Source organism: Magnolia sinica, chromosome 6, assembly GCF_029962835.1.
Source record: "Magnolia sinica isolate HGM2019 chromosome 6, MsV1, whole genome shotgun sequence".
In the NCBI taxonomy this organism is placed as follows: Eukaryota; Viridiplantae; Streptophyta; class Magnoliopsida; order Magnoliales; family Magnoliaceae; genus Magnolia; species Magnolia sinica.
The window spans coordinates 2,507,161-2,534,190 of NC_080578.1; the positions used below are offsets into that span (position 1 = coordinate 2,507,161).

Below are 27,030 nucleotides of genomic sequence, written 5' to 3' on the forward strand. Positions count from 1 at the left end.
AACCTTTCTAAGGGCCAACGTAATGTTTTTTTTTACCATACAACCTATTCATAAGGTCATGTAGAAGTGGATGAAATGAAAACACAAATATCAGTTTCATCCGAAACTTCTCAGGCTCCTAAAATGTTTTTAATGGTGGACGTTCAATCCCCACTTTGTGGTCCACTTAAGCCTTAGACCCGTCTCATTTTTTGGTTCACATATTAAAATTATCTGAAAAAAGCGTTGAACGGCGTGGATAAAACACTTACATCACGGTGGGCCCCACAGAGCCCTGCCCGGACGGATTACCGACCCGGCGGGGGTAGGACGCAATCCGCGTCCCCCACGATGTATGTGTTTATTTCACGCCGTTCATCCGTTTTTCCAGCTCATTTGAGGCATCTGGCCATGAACCTAAAAATTGTATTACATACAAAGTCCAAATAGACCACACCACAGTAAACGGTGGGGGGAATATCCCTCACCGTTGAAACTTTTGAAGTACTCACCGTAATATTCATTTGTTATACCACCTCTTGATAAGAAAGATCACGTGACCCACTTTCATTTGTCATCCAACCTCTTGATGAGATCACGTGACTCGTACGACGGGAAAAACACAAATATCATCTCAATCCATAACATTTGTGGTCCTTATAAAGCTATTAATCCTAGCCGTTCAATAACCACTGTTTCTTCGAACTTCGGATCTATTTTATTTTTGGGCTCATGCTTATAAATGATCTTGTAAAATGGATAGAATGCAAGGATATAAAATGCAAACGTCATGTTGGACCCACAGCACCCAACACATCAACACATCACCCCTTGCAACACCACCTGATCCCGTATACACACTATGGCCCCGCATGCAATTTGATCAATTCAAGAATGAGAGTTCCTTTTCAACTTTTTCTCTCGGTGCAGGTCACTTGAGAATCGGGCTGATTTGAGCCCCGGTCGGACCTGAATAATCCACCCTGCTACGCAAAAAAAAAAAAAAAAAAGCACGCTGCACATGGCCTACTATATCGTAAACATAAAATCTACTCTGTCCATCCATTAGGTGAGAAGTATTATTTAGACAGGAAGTAGAGAATTCATAAGATAAGCCAGATGAAATGCTCATGTGAGCTGCTCCAATGGGATGAATGTATAATTACTCCCAAAATCGATAACTTAACACTTGTTCCACGTGTGGCCCATCTAAGTTGTGGATGTGATTGCTTTTAGCCTCAATGCTAACATCTAGGAAACACCATGATAGATGGAGTGGATTTTACTTATACAACACAGTGGGCCCCACAGACTTGAGTGTTTTACGCAGTGCGGAAAACAGGTTCTTGCATATGACTACAGTCCATCCAATCACGGGTGGCGAAAGGGACGCAAGCGTTTCCCCCTTCCTAGTCACAAAAGGCAACCACCGGCTCCCGTGGAAGGTTCTCGTGTGGAAAGATACCTTACCACGTGTCGATCCGCCGTAACCCTGAAAGCACTATTCTAACGAACGAACTAACCATGGTTAACTCTAGCCTCTAAAACCCCAATATAAAACGAAGCTTAAACCTCAAAGCTGAAATAAAAATCAAAAGGCAAAAAGAAAAACGAATTTCCCATTTCCTCGATTTCGTTTCGTTGAAATCTCGTTTGTTTTCCCGTTTCCCCGGATATGAATTCCAAATCAGCGACGTCGGTCCTGAGGCATCTCGGCCCTCGCCTCTACTCAACGACGACCATCCGTACGGTTGTCAACCAACCGCCGCACGGACTTCTGACCGGGACTGCCGGTTTGGTCCACCCCAGCGGGTCGCCGGTTCCGGCAAATGCCGTCGCCGCGTGGATTAGGTATCCTCTACGTAGCGGGAGCACCTTGGCTGCTGGCGACGCTCGCGAAGACGATAAGTTGGTGACTGGTACAGCCAGTGCCCGTACGGAGGAGAAGGCGATCGTGAGCTACTGGGGCGTGCCAACAGCTAAGGTGTCGAAAGACGATGGCACGGAATGGAAGTGGAAGTCATTTAGGGTACGTTTGTCTTTTTTATTTTTATTTTTATAAATATCTGTTTATTATTTTTGTTTTTGAAATCGTTTCATCTCATATATTTTTTTGATCGGCTTTCCAATTTCCAGATGTTCATAAAATAGGCAGAGTGCGCAGTACGCATACCCAGAAGCAACGAATGGTAAGGTGTGTAAACACGAAAGCAGGATATGCGTACACCAGCACCAGCCATGAATAATTGTATGCTTTGTCTTCGAGAAAGAAATTTATGTAGCTTTGCATTTTATTTTTATTTTTTCTGGCGCGGATTTTATTTATTTATATTTGTGGGGAATGGTTTTGTAGCCGTGGGAGGCGTATACACCTGATCTATCGATCGATCTGAAGAAGCACCACGTTCCGATCACGTTCATGGACAAGATCGCGTATTGGACGGTCAAGGCGCTCAGATTCCCCACCGATGTTTTCTTCCAGGTAAGCCGCGGATCGTTCATTTTTTCTCTTTAATTTAATAGAATTGCTTCATTTTGAGAGAGAGAGAGAGAGAGAGAGAGAGAGAGAGAGAGAGAGAGGCACGTGCATGTTTACAACTGCACTGGCAGAGAGTATGTTGGATCGTGCGTTTGGGACGAAATTGCCTGTAACGCGATTCCAGCTTTATGGGCCCACTACGATGTCAGTGTTGGGAAATCGGATTGCCCTAAAATTATATGATAAAACGGATGGACGGATTTGATTAAATGCATGAATGACGGTAGGCCCCACAGTTTTCTCAGTACGCAATCCGCTTCCCGGTGCTGATTGTGGGACCCACTACGATGTATTATTAAATCCAAATATCAGGAGACTACCACACACAACAGGAAACACTGGTGATTGGATACCCACCTTTTAAAAACTTCCGAGGGCCACTGGAATATTTATTTGCCATCCAACCTGTTTGAGGCCACTGAAATATTTATTTGCTACCCAAAACTTTTGTCGCACACGAGGAAGTTTTAAATAGTTAATCACCATTGTTTCTTATGGTGAGATTTGGATCATCGTCATCTTCGGATCATGTCCTAAAATGAGCCATCAAAACTGATGGATGGCGTGAATGTAATGAACAAACATCAAGGTGGACTGCACAGGGATCCACCGAAGCCGCTTTTCCGTCCATCCATTTAGCTAGCTCATTTTAGGATCTGATTTAAAAAAAAAAAAAAACCTAAGGCTGGTCCAAATTTCAAAGTGGACGACTCCACAGGAACGAGACCCGGATTCCATAGTGACCCTGTTAGCGGCTACGTCGCAACTGTTAGGTGCTTTGCTCTACGTGGGACGCGGATTCCGTCCTACCCCCCTAATCCGTCCGGGCAGGGATCTGTGGGGCCCACCGTGATGTAAGTGTTTTATCTACGCCGTTTATCGTTTTTATCATATCATTTTAAGATACTTGGAGAGAAATTAAGCAGGTCCACAGCTCCAGTGGACCACACCAAAGAAAGCTGCAGTGATAATGACACCCACCGTTGAAACCTTTCTAAGGACCACAGTGATGGTTTTTTTACCATCCAACCTATTAATAAGGTCATGTAGACGTGGATGAAGTGAAAAAACAAATATCAACTTGATCTGAAACTTCTCTAGCTTCCGAGAAAATTTTAATGGTGAACGTTAAATCCACACTTTGTGGTTCACTTAAGACCTATACCTGCCTCACCTTTTTTGTAAAATACCTTAAAATTATTTGAGAAAAACGATTAACGGCATGGATAAACACTTACATCACGGTGGGCCCCACAGAGCCCTGCCCGGAGGGATTAGGGGCCGGGGGTAGGACGCAATCCGCGTCTGTGTTTTATCACGCCGTGCACCCATTTTCGATGAAGGGAAAACACAAATATCAGCTTGATCCTTGGGGCCTGTTTGATTTTGAGGGAACGGGAAAATACCCTTGAAAAAGGTCATTTATTCCTTTTAATTGCATCCAACCTCTTGACAAGGTAAAAGATACCTGGAGGAAGGGAAAACAAAAATTTTGTGGCTGAGAAGTTTCTAATGGTGGGTGTTTAATCACCACTGTTTTGCTGTGGTGTGGTCCACTTGAGTTTGAATCTGCCTTATTTTTGGGCTGGAAATGGTACGGCAAAATGGATGGGACGGTGTGATAAAACACATACATCATAGTGGGCCCATAGAGCACTGACGAATGGGCGATGGGAACCCTCACCATTAGAAGCCTTACGGGGCCACTATGGTGTTTATATGACATCTAACCCGTTCTTAAGGTTATTCCTACTGACCTGATGAACGGGCTGGATTTCATGAACATTTAGTCGCTTGCCCCACGTTAAAGAAAGTGATACAGATATGTATCCCAGTATCTGCGACACATACGAAAGCGTTTTCCTTGTGCAACTGCACTTTCACAGTTGCACTTGAATACGTTATCGCCTAGGCGCCCATGCTGGTAGGTCTTGAGACGGGTGAAGGGGGGACCGGGTCGGCCAAGCAGGGCCCGTTTATGGAATGGGTCAAGAATCACTGTGTTCCTACACAACCCGGGCCCGTTTAATTGGAATCTTATCAGGCTCATTTCATTGGATTCAGGCCCTGTGCGGACCTGATCTGACTGAGAACAACCATGCTCAGGTTTAAGAATGGAACACGGGGCTAATTGTATACCGGCCATCCCCATTAGTGAATACATATAAACATTGGCTGCGTCAGGAGTCATCATCTCGCCAGCCCATTGGTGAGGTGTTTGTGTCAGGCAATGGCTAGGTCGGGTCTGGTCATCCGGCGCGTCCCGTTGATAAGCTATATGTGAGCCTAAGTCACTAGCAGTAGGGTCACACAGGCCATCTTTATGGGCTAGAGCTGAAGTAAAACTGAAAATTAATGTGACGAAGACCAGCCCAAATGTGTAGTCTCCCTATGGAGAACAGATTAATGACTGTTCTTTGGTCTGGCCCACTTACTAGTCAGGCCTCATATAGATCCAACCTGTCACATGCCCATTGACATAATTGTTCTGGTCCTGATATGATGGCTGAATTGGTTGGTCCTCTCTCTCGAGATGCTGATGGGCCTGGTTGGGGGAACCCTCGCCGAGGCACGTAAGGCTGTCAATGGGTTGGGTTCGGGTTGGTTCCTAGAGTTGCCCATACCGGGCTAATTGGGTTTGAGTCTTTACCCATGTCGAGTCAGGCTTATCATCACAACTGACTTGTGGTGCTGAACTGGATCGGTCTGGACCGACTCTTTGTTTCTGACTAGTCATGCTCTTCACCGAAAAGACCAATGTCATTAGAAATTTGTTTCATTATTCCCCACTCTTATGTTACAGAGAAGATATGGGTGTCGGGCCATGATGCTAGAAACTGTGGCAGCAGTGCCGGGCATGGTAGGAGGAATGCTCTTACATTGCAAGTCATTGAGGCGCTTCGAGCACAGTGGCGGATGGATAAAGGCACTCTTAGAAGAGGCTGAGAACGAGAGGATGCATCTCATGACCTTCATGGAAGTAGCCAAGCCCAGGTGGTATGAGCGTGCGCTTGTCTTCACCGTCCAAGGCATCTTCTTCAATGCGTATTTCCTAGGTTATCTTGTTTCACCCAAGCTGGCCCACCGTGTCGTGGGATACCTGGAAGAGGAGGCCATCCACTCCTACACCGAATTCCTTAAGGAGCTGGACAAGGGTAACATTGAAAATGTTCCGGCCCCTGCGATAGCCATCGATTACTGGCGTATGCCACCCAATTCAACTCTCCGAGATGTCGTCATGGTAATCAGAGCTGATGAGGCACATCATCGTGACGTCAACCACTATGCATCGGTAATGCTCTCTATCTTGTTTCCCTCAATTTCTTTATATTTCCACTGAAACGTACCAAAATGCATAACTCCATGGCATTGTGTCATATTGCTGAGATTTTGAAGATCTTGCATATTTTCATGAAAATTCATCAAACTATATTATCATGAGCGATTTTCAAAATCTCTTGTTTTTTTTTTTTTTTTTTTTTCCTGTGTCGTGAAATTGTTGTGATTTAACGAAATATTTAAAAGTTTACATTAATTCTTTTTTACCCATATTTAAAAAATTTAAACTTTTTTATTAACAATAAATACTTTTAATGTTTTATCTCCGGCAAGATTTTTCTGATAATATTACGAGAAAAATGTCAAGATCTGAAAATCTCCTGAAAAGATACCCTACCAAGAAATATCCAAGAAGGAGATTTGTCAGTGCTCTTGGTACTATTTGCCAACACTTTTACTTGTGTTTGGATGGACTATTAAATTGAATTTCAATACAAAGTAGCTGCTGAATTGCTGCATTTACATTCCTTTTCGAGTTAAGACTCCAAAGCTAATGTAGTTGCAGTTTGGAGCTCAGTCGCTCAATTTTAATTCTAAGGAAGATAATCGCAATTCGATCATTTCTCTTCAACAAACTAATGAATGCAGAACAATTCAATAGCACACATCCAAACGGGGCCTTACCTGTATGAATAAATGGTTCCTGTATTCCAGAAGCCTGAACTGGGGGTATTGATTTAGTTCCATGTTTATAAAATGCAGGATATCCATGTACAAGGACACGAGCTGAGAGAATCTCCGGCCCCAGTTGGGTACCACTGAGGTTTGGTGTGAACTCACTGCAAAAGAAATACAATCTCATTAATAAATAAGAGTTGCAGTTTCTCTTGTTTGAGGTTTGAGTTTATGGTTAGTAGATCTTAATCTGTAAATAGGGTTTGTATTAGGACCTTAAGGGCTATTTTGATGTATGAAACTTAGAACATGAATTGTAGTTTCCCTTTAAAAGTATTGTGAGAACTCATGTTGGAGAAATTGTAATTGTAATCGGATTCTTTGTTGAGTGTGTCCTTGTTGGCTTATTAGGTGCGCTTGTTGTGTTTGGATGTATTATTGCAGAACGAGTAATTGATCTTGTTGTTGCCAATCTTAGGCCCTGCTTGTATGGCTGAAAGTCAGGCAGGTTGGGTCGGGTTGGTGCTCAACCCTAACCCAACCCGCCCGAACTTCAGGTTAGGAATTCTCAACCCAAGCCCGAACCAAGTGGGCTTCGTCGGGTTGGCCGGGTGGATATATGCTAATATTTTTGTTATTGCATTAATCTATTATATTTCAATACGTCTTATTTTTTGTACTTATGATTTTATTAATTATATATGTATTTATTTATACTAAAGAACTTTTTCTTTTTTCCTAAACAAACAAGCTAAAACATAGGACAACTACCCCTTTAAAAGTTGTGTTGTGTAGCACCCGATCTATTTGAGAGAGAAGTCCAATGTATCCTGTTAGCTTGAGTCATCGGAAATGACGTGGACCAATGAGAGCCGATGGTACTGGAATTTCATATGCCTTCAACATAGATGATCCACACTCATTTATAATTTATAAGCAACTTATATATCGATTGGGTCGGGTCGGGTCGGGCAACCCAAGACCTCAACTTGAGCCAGGTCCAAGTTTTATTGGATTGGTGTTTGTATAGGCCAAGCCTGAGACTAAACCTGATACATCCGCCCCAGCCCAACCCAATGTTAGGTCAGTCACAGGTCGGTCAGGCTGAACCGGCCTGAGCCCTACCTGCTTGGGAGACTCCTAAAATTGGGTTCTTGTTTTTGGTTCTTTTAAAAATGAGTTCATCCCATTTCAGTTAACAGTTATTATACGTTAGAGATCTTATTTCTATTTCATGATCACTGTTACCATGAACTCACTGTTAGGGATCTTATTCCAAAGCTGTCACTTGCATACAACATCTAACCAGTCGGATGGTTTTGACCCCACAATGGGAATTACCTTGTGCAAAAACCAACCTAATCCACTCATTGGGTGGACCGCATTTGTATCTTTAATTGTTTATTAGCAGGTATACATTATTTTGCATGCACGCGGCACGTTGAAAGTTAAGACTTATTTATCCTACAACTGGTTTCTTACATATCAAGATCTTTAATGCATAACTACTTAACGAGATCTGCCCCCTTACGCATACTAACCGTTGGCCGATTCAAATTTATATACGGGAGTCAGCTTTGCAAGGAACAATGGCGATGAGACCACCATTAGTTGTTTGTTGAGCCACGATGGTGTTTATATTCCATCCAGTCCATTCATCTGACATGCCTCACTGGATTGGAGTGTGGACTGAAGAATTGTACTGTTCTAGAACTCGGGTTGGCCACCCACATGAATCTGGAGGTTTTAGTCGTGAAATTGTCGTGAAGAAACACCCGGGTACAATATGGATGCAGGCAAAGGAAAAGTCAGAGAAGAAAAGAACGAAACAAAAATCCTAAAAGATAAGTGGAAAAATAAGAGATTAGGCACAAAAATGACATGTTTCAACAATACATTTATGATCACATGGAGTTTTCTTTTTTACTAAAATATAGAAAAATAAAAATATAAGACTTACCTTCCTCATATTCTTCCTATATATATATATATATATATAAAACTCTTAACTAGAAAATCATATTAATGTATTAAAAATCATAATAGTTGGCTATCAAGGTTTACTTTTAATCCTTACTGAAAAGAAATAATACAAGCCTTAATATTTCCACCCTTTGTGGGTATCCTTCATCCACTATTGCCATTTGAGTAGGGCTGTCAACGGGCAGGCCTGAGTTTGGCTTCAGCCCAGATTTTGAAGTTTTCTGGCTGGGCAGCTTATCTATTCAAAATTTTGATTTTACCATGCCTGAGCCCAGCCCATTGACAGCCCTACATCCAAGATAAAAACCAGTTTGGATCATTGAAACTTTGATAGGGGATCCAATGAGTGTCTTCGAACACCATTGCACAATTTTATTTAAATTACCCAGTGGTTCTATATAAACAGATGCTTTTGTGAGCCGCACCTCAAATCCTGAGACCTCAATGTTGAAACATGACCCATCTGCCATTGAGCCATGGGCATGAACACACCTTACCTATTAAACAAGGTTTTAATTCTGCATATTAGGGTGCTGCATCATTCATCACCAATAGCAGTTTCAGGTTGTATGATTTGTGGTGGCACCGGTACCTATTCAGCAAAAAGTGCCAGTTTAAGATAAAAAAATTTTTTTTTGGGGGGGGGGAGATGAATCTAGGATAGTGATCCAATAACCCCAAGCAATCATAAAGAGAACACAGCGATTTAACAGGAGAAAATACCATGACACAAAGCAATAGATGATTACTATGAAAGCAGAATTACAAAGTATACAACTTACCCGATTCGAACAACCTCGAATCTCACCTTTGCTACATCTTTTAAAACCCTTGGATGATTTGGAAACCTTAAAACCCTTCAATAATCTCCCAATTCCGATTGCACTCCAATATATAGCCTTTGGAGGAAGCACAATCAAAATAGGAAACAAAATCTTGCAAATACACAATTCTGTGTAAATTTGCGCCTAACAGTTCCTCGAACACACTTTGATGTCATCGAAACTTATCCTTCGATTGTATTGAAACCGAGTCGATGTCATCAAACTAACACCCAAACTGTCCAGCAATATAACATGAAATTTTGATTTTCTCCGATTGCATCGAGCCATGTTCAATGGCCTCGAACAACTATCAATGACATTGAAAAGATGCCCACTTAGTCCAGCGACCAACTGAATAAATCTGAAAAATCTCTATGTGATAAAAATAAAATATGGCACTTGATAACCCATTTAATACATCTATTACAACAACTTCAAACTTTAATTTTTAAAAAAAGAAAAAAAAAAGAAAAAGAAAAAAAGAAAGGGGTTATATTTCACTCAGTCAGCATATGACACTTGATAACCCAAAAAATCTTGGATTGGAAATCAGATTATTTGAATAAACCTTGGCTTCTGATCCTAACTTCTGATTATTTGAATAAACCTTGATTCGTGGATTGGAAATCAGATTGTTCAAAACTAGTCCCAAAAAATCAGATTATTTGAATAAACCCTGGCTTCTGATTTGTCGGACACCTGCTCATTGAAAATATGTCCATTTGATATATTATGTGAGTGTGTATGTATGTAGGGAAAATGTATTATGTGGTCAACCTCATGGGAAGCTTCCCATGAGGCCAAACCTTGTCAGCCTCACCACCATATGTAACGGATATCCATCCCATTAATCAGAAGCATCCTTCTAGTGTTAGAAATCTTCCTTAATATGGGCCGAGTGAGATGTAGTTTAGACATCTAGCCCATCTATTGTATGTGTCTTACTGGATGAGGAGTCACAACAAATTTTAGGTCATTCCAAAGACTTATCAAATGCATGGTGTGGATGTCAATCACACATCATGGTGGGCCCAGAAAGCTCGACGCTTCTATGAGCAGGGCTGTACACGAACTGAGTTAGCTCGGTTAACTCGCTCGACTCAACTCGAAAAGGCTCGATTCGACTCGGTTTGAGCTGAATTTTTGAGCTCGAATAAATTTAACTAAGTTCGGGCTTGCCCTAGCTCGACTCGACTTGGATCGAACCGTTCAGTGATTCGATTACTTTGATATTGATGTTGCTCATGAAGTGTTTGATGAAATAACTCAATGAAGTGTTGACTTGTGGCAAAGAAGGTATGTATATGAAACAAATATCATTTGTTCTTGATTTTGATGTTGCTTGCAAGGTGTTTGATGAAATACTTGTAAACAGTTGTTACTGTTTTACATATAGTCAGAAATTGAAAGTGCACTCTGTGTTTGTGAAAATGCCGCACATGCTCAATTTTGGCTCGAACTTGGCTCGAACTGCCCGAGCTGCTTACCGAACCAAGCCAAGTTGAGTTCGAGCTGGGGTTAGCTACTGGCTGAGCCGAGTCCAGCTATGCCAAGCTCGACTCGATTCGACTTGTGTACACCTCTACCTACAAGGTCGGGCACTCAAAGTCATGATCTTAATATAAAACGTTTTACGTCTACCAATGAGCCATACAGAGAAACCCATATGGCTATTAGATATTTTCATTCTTAAACATTCATAAATATCCACCAATATGATAGACATATAATAAAATAAGTCCTGTTTTTGGTTCATGAAACATCGAATATGAGAACCCTAATCTGCCAGGGTATCAAAGCTTTCTAAAAAGGAAAAGCTGGTCCACACATTTTTTGCCATCCACGGCATGTTTGGCCAACCCGTTGAGTTATATGTTTTAGAGTACGATACCAACCTAATGGGGCCCACCTACCCACTACACGATATCACAAACACGTGAAGGGTTGGCACATTTCCACAGACACGTGAAGGGCTTACAGAGGAGTTTAGGCAAGGCACCTTAATTGTGGAGGAGATGGAGACGTGCCGAACGGATGCTTTTGTGGTGCCGCACCTGGATCGCCTTTGCACCGAATACCCGCATAATCGGAAGAATCCCAACCCTTCGATTTCTCAACAACAAATGGACGGTTGAGAAAGAAAATAGAGTAGGCAAAGGAAAAATATCGTGTACCTAGAACCTTCAGGATTATTGGTGCATGATCCATCCAGTCAGGGCCCGTCACTGTCAATGGTTTAGATTACTGGATCCTACTCATGCAAACTAGAACCACGAGCAGGAGCGTAAAACCTTTTGCCCAGCACGGTATATGGTACATCATTTGATGTAGGGAAAGCAACATATCTATTCTTGAATCTTGACACAGCTGTACCGAAAGAAGCACCAGCAAAAGTAGTCCGCCAGATCCAAGGGCGGTCCTGCGTAGGGCATATAATGTAACTGGGCCTCAAGTGTGCTCTATTCAATTTAAATATGAGAAAATAAAATTTTCCAAATCAAAATCACAATTTCAGAAAAAACTTATTATTTTTAATAAGTTTTAAATTTTATATATTTAGTTTTGATATATGCCGTCTTTTTAGGAATTGCTTTTAATTATATTGTTAGAAATGATACGGAACAATTAAATTATGATTTATTTTATTTTATTTTTATCCCATGGATTCAAGAATAACCTTCTCAATTAAGTTTTTGCATACTTATATAATCTGGTATCTTCCTTCTCTTCACTTTTCCATACTCATTAAAATAGCCATTGGAAAGTGGGAATGCAGCTAGCTCCATCCAAACTTTTCAGAGCGTGGGTCATATCATGGATGGAGCAGAAAATCGCTATTTACTCTGACTAGACGACGATCATAACTGTATTGTCGGTGACCATCAAATGGCCAGCCTATCCAAATTGAACAAAGAAATGTCCACTGCTCTCAACGTATGTTGTTCAATCAATCTTTGGGGATGTGCCTTGCCTGTAGTGGGACCGTACAAGAGCATTCATATCATAGCCACTGTAGAAGGAGGCAGATTGGGTACCCCCTCCCCCGTCCTGAGCTCAGCAGAGGTAGACGTAGAGGCAGAGGCAGGGGCTCTAAGGAGCCCACCCTGATGTATGCGTTTTATCCCTCATATATTTTTCCAAGTCGTTTTAAGGTATAAGTCCAAAAATAAGACACATCCAAGCCTAACTGCGCCATGCTAATGGATGTGGTGTTGATAATAACACCCACCACCCTTGAAATGTTTATTTGCCATCCAACTTCTTCGTAAAGTCACGTCAACGTGGATGAATGGAAAAGAAGAATATGATCTTCATCAAAACTTTTGCAGCTCTCCAGTTGCTTTTAATGGTGGGACTGTGCTGTACACCTGAGCAGAGTGGATTAGTAGTCTTACCTTACACCACCAACCTTAGTGGTGTGTTGACATTACCAAGTTACATGGGTCCCATCATAATTATATGTATATTTTATATCTACACCATCTGTCCATTTTGGGAGATCATTTTAGGAGATATGTCGTAAAATGAGGCAATTCTAAATCTTAAGTGAACCACACCTCAAAAAGCAATGAGGATTGAATGTCTATTATTGAAAATTTACTGGTCTCACAAAAGTTTTGGATTAAGTTGATATTTGTGTTTTCACTTTATTCACATTTGCATGAATAGGATGATGGACTCTAGGAAGGTATCAGCGATGGCTGTCATTGTCCCCCACTGCTTTCTGTGATGCTGTACACTTGAGATTTGGACCTCTGCCTCATTTTTAGACAATGACCTAAAATGTTTTGTTTTAAAAATAGATGGATGGCATGGATGTAACATATGCATGAACGTGGGCCCATAGAACTTGATAATGACAACACGCCACGCAATACGCTTCCTTATAAAGGAGATAACGGACAGGTAAGTATATAAAAATCTAAAGCGGATTGCATGGACATCTGCTTGTGTTTACGTCACCAAGTTCTATGGACCCCACCAGGCTGTCCATCGATTTGGTGAGATCATTTTAAGGCTTGATTCCAAAGAGATATCCAAAGCTCAAGTAGAACACACCGAAAAAGCAGATGAAATTGTATGTGCTTACCATTGAAAACGTTCTCAGGCCACGGAAGTTTAGAATAAGTTGGTATTTGTGTTTTCCCATCACCCAGTTCTTGATGACCTTATAAACGGGTTGGATGATAAGTACACGTCATGGTAGGCCTTACGAAAATTTTTATAGTGAGATCATTGTCCACTCTGTCAACTTGAGCTTTAGATCTGCCTCATTTTTACGAGTATGCCCTAAAATTATCTCACCAAATGAAGGGATGGTGTGGTTATAACACATACGGCATGGCGAGGTCCATAGAATTGGTGACGTCAACACCACTGGTGGCCTAATCCCTTCCATCAAAATATAGTAAAACCGTGAATTTTAAATACATGATTCTTAAATATCTGAAATCCATTCCATGATGTGGCCCACCAGTTCAACGGTCAGGATCAACTAACCTTGACCCCACTTGTCCCAGCCAAACCTAGAATCTAAAAACCCGAACGGAGTACACGGACTTTCGGCCGATGATGGTATATAACCAGATCTAGAGAAAAGGACTGCGCTGACCTGACTCGCGTAAGCAAGCGCACAGCCTGATGTGTGGTAACTGAGCTCTATGTGGGACAAACTAGGATCAGATCAACGCCGTCCACCACGTGTGCCACTATATTTTCACCATGGATCCTAACATTTACTCCAATACAAGACTTATGTATGCCACAATACATGCAACCGGTATAGAATTATGCCTAAAACCTCTAAATTCACGTAGTGTGGTACATATGAATCTTCTAATGCAATGATTTTTTCGGATTCATTAATCCTTATGTTTCTCATCAGATGAGCGGATTGGATGGAATATACACTCTATGATGGACCCCGAACACAATTTCTATGATTTTAGTGGTGGAAATTCTCATCTAGATTGTTTCCCATGTTGTAAACTATCTGATCGTTAGTATAATTTTTTAATATCCTGCGCAAAAGAATGGTGGTACACCTGATGGACGGATTGGATCTCATCTAAATGAAGTCATTCTATCCAAGTCTGCGAAATTCAGGCACCCCGTCTCTCTATGGAAGTTAGGCAAGCGTTTTCGTGGAGAAAAAGCATGGAGAACCGAACCCATGAGAGGCCACGTGGAATCTCATGTGTACGGCTTAAGTAGAAGTAGCAGCATATGGAGGTTAGCTTGAATACATCCCGATGTATTGTGATATGATACGTAGGACATTACCTCTTGAATCTAGACCGTATTCCAATGATCTAAACGGTTCATTCAATGAATCCCAACTTGTATGATGGATAAAAAAATCAAATAAAATGTTAAATTGGATCATTTTGACCATTTGAAAATTGGCTCTTTTCTTTTGAGAACGAACGGTCAAAATGAACTTTGTTTAATAAAACTTTTCAAACATTCAATCGAAATAATTTCTATTTTTTTCACCATCCAAGGGGATCCCTATCACACAAACGGTTTGGATGATTAAAAAGTAAATTTCAATGTATAAAATAACGACGTATCATATTACCATACATAGGAATGTATTCTACCAAACCTCTGACCCATATAAACCCGCACCAAACCGTTTCATGCGAGAGAGAGAGAGAGAGCAAGAAAACTGCAGAAAAACGTCAAATTTCTAATATCTTTGAAATCTCGTAGTTTTCGTTCCAATTTCTCGCGAGACATGAACTCGAAATTAGCGGCCTCGGGTCTGAGGCAGCTCGGTTCTCGCCTCTACTCCACCGCCACCGTCCGCGCATTCGCCAACCAACCGGCGGAAGGGCTGCTTATCGGGAATGCCGGTTTTTTCGACCCCAGCGGATCGGTGGTACCGTCAATGACCGGCGTCGTGTGGGCCCGCACCTTGACTTCTGGTGCGGTGAAGGGAGAGGGGAAATCGGTGACCGATTCAACCGGTGGGCGTAAGGAGGAGAAGGAGATTGTGAGCAATTGGAAGGTGGCTCCTGCTAAGATGGCAAAGGAGGACGGTGCGGAGTGGAATTGGAGGAGCTTTAGGGTATGTGGTCCTTCTGGGAAATGATATGATAGAGCCATTTCTACCGTACACGTGGAAGGTGGATGGTGGATCAGGACCGTCAGCCTACTGTGACCTGCCATGGATGGAAAATGGCTTAAAACTCGCCCTATTAGGACCATCCTGGCCATTCTTCTCTCATCTTCCCCACGTTTGTGCCGTCCATTCCGAGGGTTGCAATAAAAAACGTGGGAGGTTCCATTTTGAGTGACAGTTAAACCACTGCTTCATCCATGAAGTGGTACGGGTCGTGACCCCAACAATACCCAGCTAGGTGGTGTTGGGATATGTGGAGCCCACCGTGATGTGTGTGTTTGATACACACCGTCCATCCGTTTTGCGAGCTCATTTAAGGGGATGATCCCAAAAATGAAGCAGATCAAAAGGTCAAGTTGACCACACCACAGGAAACAGTGGTGATTGAAGGACCACCATTGAGAACTTCGTGGGGGCCACAAAAGTTATGGATTGAGTTGATATTTGTGCTTTCCCTTCATCCAGGTGCGTGTGACTTTATCAACAGGGTGGATGGCAGTCCTTAGGAAGGTTTCAACGGTGGGTGTCATTATCCCCGCTGTTTCCTGTGGTGTGGTCCATTTGAGATTCATATATTCTTTATTTTTATGCCATGCCTTAAAATAAGCTTTCAAAACGTATGGACGGCCTGGATATAAAACACATTAATGAAGGTGGAGCCCACAGCTCCTAACACCACCAACTAGTTGGGGTCACCATCCAATCCGCATCCGGTTTAGGGTCCCGATCTATCACATGACATTATATGTGAGAGGTGAAAGAGGAAAACTACCGTATCATTTACCCTCATTTTTTATTTCCTTAAATTATTTTAATGGTTTTTTAAAAAAATTATTTTAATGGATACACTCCCTTGTAGAGTGCAGTATAGGAGAGCGGTAGCCTGCTGAGTAAACCATGGGCCCCACCATGATGTATGTGCCTTATCCACACAGTCCATCCGTTTTTCTATATCATTTTATGGCATGAGCCCAAAAATTTGAAGCATATCAAAAGCTCAATTGGACCACACGACAGGAAATAGTGGGATTTAAATGTCAGCCGTTGAAAACTTCATTAGGGTCACAGAAGTTTTGGATCAAGCTGATATTTGTGTTTTCCCTTCATCCATGTCCCTGTGATCTTATGTCCAGGTTGGATGATAAATAAACATGATATTTGTGTTTTCCCTTCATCCATGTCCGTGTGATCTTATGACCAGGTTGGATGATAAATAAACATCGCTGTGGGACATAAGAAGGTTTAAGCAGTGGACCTCGTTATCCCCTTTTTTTCCTATGGTGTGGTCCAGTTGAGCTTTGGATATGCTTCAATTTTGGGCTAATGCCCTGAAATTAGCTGGAAAAATGATGGACGGGCATGGATAAGACACATACATCACAGTTGGGGCGCACGAGTTTACTCAGTACGCTTTAGCACCACTTTTAACATGGTGGTGACTCATCATACGATCCGAATTGTGAGGAACATCATAGATGGAGCATATCTCTAAAATCACACTGATCTAGCGATCCCGATCGTCCAATTGATGACTAGTAAATGAATGGTCAAAAGAGAATTACACCACCCCCCTCATTAGAGCCAAACGTTATCACCAACCAACATGCCATTTGTCCACGACATCGTTGTAGAGAAAAAGTTACGTGCGGTTTCGATCCTGCACGCATGTGCCAACTCACACATAAGAACAGTTGAGGACCATCTAACGGTCGAGAGATCATATAACAGTGATGGGAACCCCGCTATGAGTGGTTCCGATCTTGCTTGCTTGTGCCCACCTTTGCGGCAATCCTGATCTTTTAGACTTTCTCATGCGTGCGAAAGTCCTTTCCCATGAATTACAGGCACAGCACTTGACTAGTATTTTAGTTTAAGGGTAAAAATATATTATTCTCTTTTTCATAAAGCGTGGAGATAAAAATATTAATTTTTAACCGTTGATTATAAAAAATTCTTTTATAATTTGATTAACGGATGATTTTTTTTACTGTATATGAAAAATGAAAGAGTAATATATAAAAATAATAAAGAAAAGAAATATTTCTTGCATGGCTAAAAAATATGTCAAAATCTCCTGTTATTATTAGTAGTAGTAGTAGTAACGAGCGCAACGCACATGTGACATATCCCAATTGTCACGTGTTTGCGGGAGTGGATAAGGTGTTACCCTTACCGTGGGGCTCACCTTAATGATGTGTTTTATATCGAGGCTGTCTATCCGTTTTTCCAGCCCATTTTAAATTGTAGTTCCAAAAATTAAGTAGATCCAAATCTCAGGTGGACCACACCGCAGGAAACAGTGATGATTGAACATTCACCATTAAAAACATCCTAGGCCCACAATAATTCCCACCGTAATGTTTCTCTTCCATCCAACCCGTTGATAACGTCACCCAGACCTAGATGAAGGGAAAATATAAATATCAGCTTGATCCAAAACTTTTTTATCCCACAAAAAGATTGTAATGGTAATTAACCACTGCTTTCAATAGTGTGGTCCATATGAGATTTGAATCTTCTTAATTTTTGGTATCACAAAATAAAATGAGCCAGAAAAACGTATGGGCAGTGTGGATGTAAAAAGAAATTAAAAAAAAAAAAAAATTTAAGGTGCACCCCACATGGTAAAGGGTAAAACCACTTAAGGTGCTAACACCTAATCCGCTCCCTTCTACACAATGTTGGTCGAATTATTGGACAGCTAAAAATACTTCTATGTTGTTGATTGGTCTCTATCTTCCACACACGTGATAAATGGGCCAGTCCAAATTATTGGCAACGTCACTCAATGATGGAGTAGGTGACACGTGCCATGTCGGTACTTGTGGTGGTAGTTAGATGGCCTCACACTCGTGGGATATGGATCATCCAAGGCAGAGCCTACCTCATCTTTAGTTTGGTTCTCGTTCAAATTGGCCTTTTGTTCACAACATTCCAGTGGTACTTTAGAGAAGATATTGATAGACTTTTGTATGTTTCTTCCGTGTGTGATTTGTGCTTGTTTGGATAGGTGTAATTTATGAAGAAAATTATATTCTTTTATTTAATGGTTTTTATGATTTACACCCTAAAGAAAACTGTGAATTTCACAAAATAAAAACTAATCTCATTTATAGCAAAAATTATGACAAAAGATTTGAAGTGATTATTGTTTAATAGTTTAAAATGCCCATTTGTAAAAAAAAAAAAAAAAAAAAAAATTTAAAAGAAAAAAAGAAAAGAAAAGAACGATCTAAAAAATTTATTTTTCATTCATATTAATGGAATTAATTTTTTATTTTTCTCTATTAACACACTATATTCAACATCATGCAAAGGAAAGTAGAAATCAAAGTGACACACATGCCAAAGTTCCAGGCCATTGCCTTGGCAGGGATATTTACCTAAAATTCCTTAAGAATCTTTAATCTATTAAATAGTGTCCTGACTTTTTTTAAATCATAATCTTCCTAAAGTATGAAATTATGGAAATTTACTTCATTTATTTTTACTACAAAATTCTGATTTTATCATGCAGTGAAACTTGCTCTATAGATTGTAGGGCCCGGATATATTATTTTCTAAAAGTCAAGGGAGTAAGGGGTCGGGGGCTCACTTGCGTGTGTATGACATCCAAGTCCTTCGCAGGTATAGCCATCATGATAATCTTATGAACCAAAAATCAAGTATCAAATCATGATGGGCCACACATGAATTTGGAGGTTTTTGGATGGTGGAATATTTGGCTCGGCCTTATTTTTTTGTTCATCTGATCATCCGATAGGGTGCGTTGGTATTCAATTCAAACATGCAGCTATACATAAAGTGAAATGGCCTGATTTTAGTTATGCATGTATGAGTATGTATATGCCAGGCATGTTAAAAACATGTTTGAATTTAATTCAATTGGACGCCTTATATCCCTAGGCGCTAAGATAGACAGATTAGAACTAGATATATATAAATTAACCTAACCACTAATCCACTAAATGATAAAGAGATCATAAGGTGATTTATCACAATAATGATAGCTTCATTGCATTCATCGACCGAATAATTATAAAGAAAGTAAACAAGAAATTAAAGTTGGAATGCCCATTTTCTTCATCTAAATGTAGATCAAGTACAATAAGCAAATAGAAGTAGAAGAAAATATAATAAAATTACTGACATGGTCAAGCGAGTGAGATGACAATGAACTAGACAACTTTCTGAACCTAAATGGCCATGAAATGATCATTGTTTGGTCGACAGAATATGATCCAGAAAATACTGAATGAGGACATAAGGATTTGAGAATCCAATGTTGGGATCATTAATATTTAACTAAACTAAATCCAACTTGTTGCAACGATGCGTTAAATAAAAGTGGAGAATTAAAATTAAGCTATGTTAATTGATCAACTTATTATAACATGTATTTGACAAAAGTAAAGATATTAAACTAAGCTAAGCTGTGTTAAGATAGGCATCCATGAGGTATTAAAGAGTGATAGCTGTGTTAACCTGAAAAGAATTATTTGATTTGATTGGCGAGACTTTGGAGCTCTTCATTCTATATTGTTATTATAAACTTAGGATATGTGATGAGCTTGTATATGGTCCCTTGACTTTTGGGATTGACCTTCCGATTAGTTAACGACTTTAGCTCAATACGCTTCTATTCTGACATAGGACCAGCTAATTAATGTTGCCACGTATAAGTATTTCTATTTTAAGATGCCGTTTTTACTCTTGTTGCAAAGCTTAGCAATGCATACGTATATATAGCTAATTAAAGCCAATCATGTGTCACTGTATTTCACCGTCTTAACATTACATTGACTTACACATACTCTTTAAGTGTTTCGCATACGTATAACATATTTATAACATATAATCATTTGCCACATGTCATCGAGAGACTGATCACCTCTAGGTTTTGGTCGTACGTATGTTTCTGAGCATTCTAACCTTCCTGATTTTCTACGCATCTTCCAAAGAGTATTTTGAACCCTTGAGATTTTCTTTTGTGCTCCATGAGTACATTTCTTTGCCTCTATATGAATATGTCAATGCGTGGTGGCATCATACCTATTGAATCTAACTATGAAAAGTCATGTGTAAAATGAGTGCACTTGCTTGACGGGTTGGATGTCTCACACACACCCATCTATGCCCTTGCTCCGAATCTCCACAATTCAACTTATCATGAGGAGTTTCACTATCTATAAAATTAGAACATCGTTTTGAAAATTTTGAGTTAAAAAGACCGTTGCATTTCAGTAAATTGTATAGGTTGTTAGCCTATTGTTTAAAATGATGAAAATACTCCTAATGAGTGGTAGCCGTGGACACGATTTAGACCATCGAAAGGTACGTTGATAGTAATATATACTGTTCCAAGATAGTGGGCAGTGATCTAGACCGCCCATCCGGACCTTTTCATAACGGTGGACCATGGTATGGACCGGTCTAAATTTCCATCTATATATGTAAAGAAGTGACCACTTCTTAAGGAGTATTTTTGTCATTTCGACTTAAATTTCGAAAGTTCTATCTAATTATAGAAAAAGGGTGGTATTTCATAAAAATCCCCTGTATTTTACTCTGTTATTGTGGTTTTATAGCCGTGGGAGACGTATAAAGCGAACCTGTCGATAGATCTAAAGAAGCATCATGTTCCAGCTACATTGTTGGATAAGATCGCGTATTGGACGGTCAAGATGCTCAGATTTCCCACTGATGTTTTCTTTCAGGTGCCCTTCATTTCCTGGCCCGCATCGTTTGATGGTTGGTATGTACTACAAACAGGTACTTAAACTAAACCGTCCATATTGTGGGTCCCATGTTTTGATATCCCGTAAACAGAAAATCACACCGTTAATATCCTAACTGTACCACTCGTGGACATTTAAAAAGCAGCTCGGATGAAAGATGATCAACGGTCCGAATTCAAATAACAAATGCCTTTTAATCAGAGGTTAGGATCATTAAATCAGTTTCAATTTCAGGATGATGGCCTATCTATAGTAAGCCCCACACTTTGGACGGGTTAGTTTGAGTTACTGTACGCCAAGCGTGCAATTTCCGAGTTTTTTATACCAACCGTTAATCAACATATTTTATTTTGCAATTTTCTAAATTTTCTAATTTAAAATTTTTTATTGGTTAATATAGCAAGCCCTTCGAAATTTTGAAAAAAAAAAGAGGAATTGGAGGAGCACCCAGCAATGGCCACTTGAACAATATACAACACAACAAACAGTCCAATCTGGCCGCTTGAACAATATACAACACAATCATTGATCTCGACCGTCAATTGTGTGGGCCCACATGGAGTATCGATCCCTAACCATTCAATCAGTGGCCGGTAGAATGCATGGCCCAGATGATAACAGGGGAAAAAAGTACCAAGCATATCTGCATGGGATGCATGGACTGATATGGTGCATATTCATGCGAGGCTTGTAAAATGAAAAACGGTTAGAAATACGTCGAGTGACTGCAAACATACCACCAGGAAAATGGATGGTAACGATTGATTGCAGGGGAAAGGTCCGATCATCCATATGGACTATCCGTTGACGAGCCTCACTTCTAATTGCATTCGCTTCTCATGAATCGCATTCATTTGGATGATCCAAACCATCAATGGGATAGGAAATCGTTGATCTGGACTATCCATCATGTGGGATCCACTTCTGAATGTACGTTTCTCTCAACAATCTTTTTGATTGAATCAAACCACCTTATTTAGGGCTGTCAATGGCAGAGCTGACCACTCGAGCTATTGGGTCTGGGCCCCCTTCAGTCATAATTGGGCCTAAATGTTACACTGGGCTCCGTTATGTTAGAGACCCCATTGGCCTGGACCGAACCCAGCCCACCGTTGCCTGTTTAATGGTATATCATCTGTGTTAGGGCCATGGTGTGCCATAAGGCTGTTATGTAAAGGTAACAATGGCAACTATTACACATTATGGGGTTGTAACGGTCAAAATAGCCGTTGCGAAAAAAATTGCTAATAAATGTTATAAAGGCCATAACAACTTGTAATTGTTTGTTACGGGGCAGATACAGATTTTCCGTACTTTTTAATTAACATTATAGGATAGATACAGGTTTTTTGGGGTTTGTTTTTTTCCAATAAAAATGAGACCGTAACAACCATTATGGGGCCATAACAGCTGTTACGACTTGTATCATAAAGGTAACAGTGATGGCTGTTACAGACACCATTACCATTACATAACACCTTGGGTGGGGCACGATTAATGAACAGCCCGGATCTTGCACAAAAGTGAGTGGTTGGGCTTGGGCTCGGACAGCATAAAATTGCTATGGCAGGATTGGGCCCTTCTGGCCCATCATGGGCTCGTTGACGTTTTACTTTGGGGGATGGGGTTGAATAAACTGGGCCTGGCACGAGGGTGAGTACAATGATCACGTGGGCATGGCCTTGGAGAATGTCATTTTGGCAAATAAAAATTTCCTCATCCGTTACAGAGGAGATATGGATGCCGGGCAATGATGCTGGAAACTGTAGCGGCCGTGCCGGGCATGGTCGGAGGGATGCTCTTACACTGCAAGTCTCTGAGGCGATTCGAACACAGTGGCGGATGGATCAAAACACTCTTAGAAGAAGCTGAGAACGAGCGAATGCACCTCATGACCTTCATGGAAGTAGCCCAGCCCAAGTGGTACGAGCGTGCACTCGTCTTCACCGTCCAAGGCATCTTCTTCAATGCTTATTTCGTTGGTTATCTCATCTCACCGAAGATGGCCCACCGTGTTGTGGGCTACTTGGAAGAGGAGGCGATACATTCCTACACTGAATTCCTTAAGGAGCTGGACAAGGGTAACATAAAGAACATTCCAGCACCGGCTATTGCGATTGATTACTGGCGTCTACCACCGGATTCGACTCTCCGAGATGTCGTCATGGTCATTAGAGCCGATGAAGCACATCACCGCGATGTTAACCACTTCGCTTCGGTAATGTTCCTTGTATCATTTCTTATGTTATTTATCTCCACTGCATCATATTTCTAACTGCCGGGCGGGCGGCCCACGCAGACTGGCATGTATGGCCCGATCAATTTTTGGACGACCTCGGGCTCAGGTGATTTTAGCGTGGTCTGGCTTGTGCTTTCCTGGCCGAGCCCCACATCATGTGTACATGTGTTGTATTCTACATATATGTTGTACCGATTATCAGTCATGCAACACATACATCTTGCATGCAGACCTTGATTTTCATTTATCCAAATATTTATTTATTTGAACATTTGTGGCCCACCTGATCAAGGGATGGATTAGAAACATTTCACCCTGCAAAATAGTGGTTCTATCAATTTCAGGCCGGGTCTGGTCAGGTCCATCCATTTTTGGAGGCATAGGCTTGAGCCTTGGGCCTTGTAGCGGTCATGTGGGCCTCTAGGCTGAGCTTGGTCTCACACAAACCTGCCCCACTTTCATCCTCAATTTCAATAAATGTTTTAAACTCGGATTAGTCTCAATGCAATTTTAGATGGTCCAACCACTTGCCCACATGGGCAAAATGAATGGCTATAAAAGAAAAAATACTTTCTTTATTGGTCCGGCTGTTTCATAGACTCTGGCCCACCTGATGAGTGGATTGGCCTGATTTTTTAGCCAAAATATCTACCCTGACATATATCATGTACTGCTTGGATCTTTAATATATTTGCCGTTCCGTGATTACTAAGTTTGAGAGGAAATTTCAAATTTCTTTTTATATTTTTCTTCGATAGACTATTAATTACATTTATAGGCGATTTGAGAAGAGATTTCTAATACAACAATTACAAGAGAGAGAATCGTAGAGCAACCGGGATGTAGGAATAGTAAAATTCTACTCATATTCTTCAACAGTCCCCCTTCAAGTTAGGGCTGAGATATCAACGATGCCCAACTTACGCAGCAAACTTTGAAACCTTAGTTTTCGAACAGCTTTTGTGAAACAATCAGCTAGTTGGACATCTATTCGTACAAAGGGATCTTAATCAGTGATTTAAACATAGATTGATATTACATGTGGTCAATACAAGATACATGGGGAGTCATTAAATTCTCTTATATCACACAAAATATCACAACTAATATTGTTGTAAATCAATGCATTCAGATTTTTTACCAAAAACCCATCATAAAATTTTCCATATCATTGATAGAGATAGATGCGATACATCACAATATTCATTGGTGATACATTGTAATACATTCTCCTATCAGAAATTCGAAGAAAAAAATCTCATAAAACCCTACAAAAATTCATTTTCTTTTTAATTTTTTATGAGATATTTATCTTTATATAGTGTGATTTATAAATTATATGAATTCATTTTGAATATAATTACATCACTTTTGTCAAACAATGCACACAGTTTAAGTTTATATATAAAAGAAACTTGTTTTGATACTTGTTTTTTGGTGATTTTTTGAGTTCTAAGTGTGTAATGAGATCTCTTTCAATATATTACGAAGTTTAATTTATTGAAAATTTTCATCATTTCCTAATGTTTCCCTCAAACAAAGATAAATTTGCCGATACATGAATACTTTCCATACAGATACCCTCTATATCCCATGGATGGGATATCTGCAATGATGCCAATATTTAAATCAATAATCTTAGCCAACTTGGTAAAATGTGAATGTGCACCGAGGATCTTTGCAAACTTTAGATTGTGTTTGGATGCACTATTGAATTGAATTGTTGCGGTGGACGTGATTATGAAATTGTAGTCCTTAAATTACAGTTGCATTCCTTTCAAGCCCATGTTGAAGGCATTGGCATTTGGATTCCACTTCTTGGGATATTTCCACTGAAACATTAGAATTCAGCACATATCTAAACAGGCTCTAGTTATTGCAATTCAATTTAGTGCATCCAATCGCATATTTACCTGAACAAAAAGATAGTTTGAACTTTCCAAACGTATTACTGATGAAATAACCTGTTGAATCTGCAGGATATCCACTACCAAGGACATGAACTGAAAGAATCTCCCGCTCCGCTTGGGTACCACTGAGTTTCGATTATCTCTCGTTAAAAGTCATTTTATAAAATAAAAATTGCTCCAGTATAATGTTCTTCTGTTAATGCTTCTTATATTATAATTTGTAAATGTGAATGTATCAAACCTTTAAGTTGGGAGTTCTCTTCTAAATTTGGTTGGAGAGGAATTGGAGGATTTTTCGAATTAGATTCGACAATAGAAAATGCTCATCTAAATCTCTCATTTCTTAAGTTTCTGCCTATTTGAAAGAAGTCATGTGCCATAAATCTCCTTTTTTCCTGAAAATGTCCGAACGGTGGGATCAAAATCAAATTCAAGTTTTGGGCTAGCTATTCGTCATCTTGTACAGAAAATGGAATGTGTTTGTTCCTTCAATAATATATGAAAACATGTATGCGAGTGCTTCATCTTCACTCATTGGAGCATGGACCATTTTTTTGGAGAAATTAATTGCCTTGGATCAAATGTCCAGTTTGAGTTCTTTTTGTTGGGCCATCGATTGTAAGGTTAGATGGTTGGATTTACACTCTTTAAGCGCTGCGAGCAAGTATACAATGGACCCCACCGAAACAAGGAGATCAGTGGTACGCTCAAATCAACCACGCATTCGAGAGGACAAGCCATTCCATGGGTCCCATCCTAATTATTACAGGTCACTGATTTCCTCAAATTTCTATTATACTAGTGGAAGAGGATGTCTCAAATATCAGATTAAGGAACTTGATTAGATTTATTTACATAGTATTTTTGGTGATCAAGCTATTTTTGTATAAGTTTCTTTTAATATTAGTGGTCTTGTTTGGCCATGGGTCATTGATCAGACCGTTAATATTGTAGGCCCTGCTTTATATGGCCCATGCACCAAAATTGTTCTTCATGGGAAAATGCAGCTTTCTGAATGTACAGAGAATAGATGCAATATTTGCACGGTGGCAATTGCAATGGACCCCACCAAATAAATGGTTTTGAGTAGTTACCGTGGATAGGTCTACCTGGGATAGAGATTGGGATGGGTCACAATCAGTAGTGTCCTAAGATACCATGTCACCCTATCTGGGGTCATTTTGGCAAGTTATATGTGGCCAAATAACACCTGAACAAACGACACAGATGAAGTGTCACATTGCATCTTGGAACCTCCTCAAGGAACAAAGAACATTCGAAAGATGTGGACGACTGTCTATGATGGATGGCAATTGGCTGGGTGGGCCCGATTTTCATGCCAGACTTCGAGTGGTCTCAGTTTTATATTGTAATTAATTAGGTTGGGTCCTTACTCTTGCCCCGGTGGTAGACTCACAAGACTTTCAACACCTAGTCAAGCGTTCAAGTACCCATACATGGTGAAATCCCACTACGGCGGGCGTATGATGAAAGAAAAAACAAAACAAAAGTTAATATATGGCCCAGAATTTTTGGCCCATTTAGTAAATGGGTCAAGCTTGGGTTGACTTGAACCTGATCCATTGCAATCCACATGCATTGGCCCATACTCCCAGAACCCCCTTTTCTTTTTTTTCCCGTTTAATCTTCGGTGATGCTCCATTGTTCTTCTTTTAATACAGAAGAAGTTGGGCTTGAACCTGAGACCTTAATGTTGAAATGCAAGCTACTATTGCA

General features: G+C 40.3%; 2 protein-coding genes across 2 annotated transcripts; both read left to right on the plus strand.

Annotated features, from left to right (window-relative positions):
• Nucleotides 1-1,551: 1,551 nt before the first annotated feature.
• LOC131247935 (ubiquinol oxidase 2, mitochondrial-like) lies at nt 1,552-6,882 on the plus strand. Its single transcript, XM_058247907.1, has 4 exons — nt 1,552-2,008; nt 2,333-2,461; nt 5,322-5,810; nt 6,560-6,882. Exons 1-4 carry the CDS (start codon nt 1,655-1,657, stop codon nt 6,617-6,619), a joined length of 1,032 nt encoding a protein of 343 aa, XP_058103890.1. The 5' UTR covers nt 1,552-1,654; the 3' UTR covers nt 6,620-6,882.
• An 8,038-nt stretch (nt 6,883-14,920) lies between these two features.
• On the plus strand, nt 14,921-25,632 carry LOC131247936 (ubiquinol oxidase 2, mitochondrial-like). Its single transcript, XM_058247908.1, has 4 exons — nt 14,921-15,352; nt 20,995-21,123; nt 22,874-23,362; nt 25,363-25,632. Exons 1-4 carry the CDS (start codon nt 15,020-15,022, stop codon nt 25,420-25,422), a joined length of 1,011 nt encoding a protein of 336 aa, XP_058103891.1. The 5' UTR covers nt 14,921-15,019; the 3' UTR covers nt 25,423-25,632.
• The last annotated feature ends 1,398 nt before the right edge of the window (nt 25,633-27,030 follow it).

Coding starts and splice junctions, on each gene's coding strand:
- LOC131247935 (XM_058247907.1), top strand. CDS start 1,655: ATGAATTCCAAATCAGCGACGTCGGTCCTGAGGCATCTCGGCCCTCGC. Junction 2,462..5,321: donor CCACCGATGTTTTCTTCCAG/GTAAGCCGCGGA, acceptor CTTATGTTACAG/AGAAGATATGGGTGTCGGGC. Junction 5,811..6,559: donor ACGTCAACCACTATGCATCG/GTAATGCTCTCT, acceptor TATAAAATGCAG/GATATCCATGTACAAGGACA.
- LOC131247936 (XM_058247908.1), top strand. CDS start 15,020: ATGAACTCGAAATTAGCGGCCTCGGGTCTGAGGCAGCTCGGTTCTCGC. Junction 15,353..20,994: donor GGAATTGGAGGAGCTTTAGG/GTATGTGGTCCT, acceptor GTGGTTTTATAG/CCGTGGGAGACGTATAAAGC. Junction 21,124..22,873: donor CCACTGATGTTTTCTTTCAG/GTGCCCTTCATT, acceptor CATCCGTTACAG/AGGAGATATGGATGCCGGGC.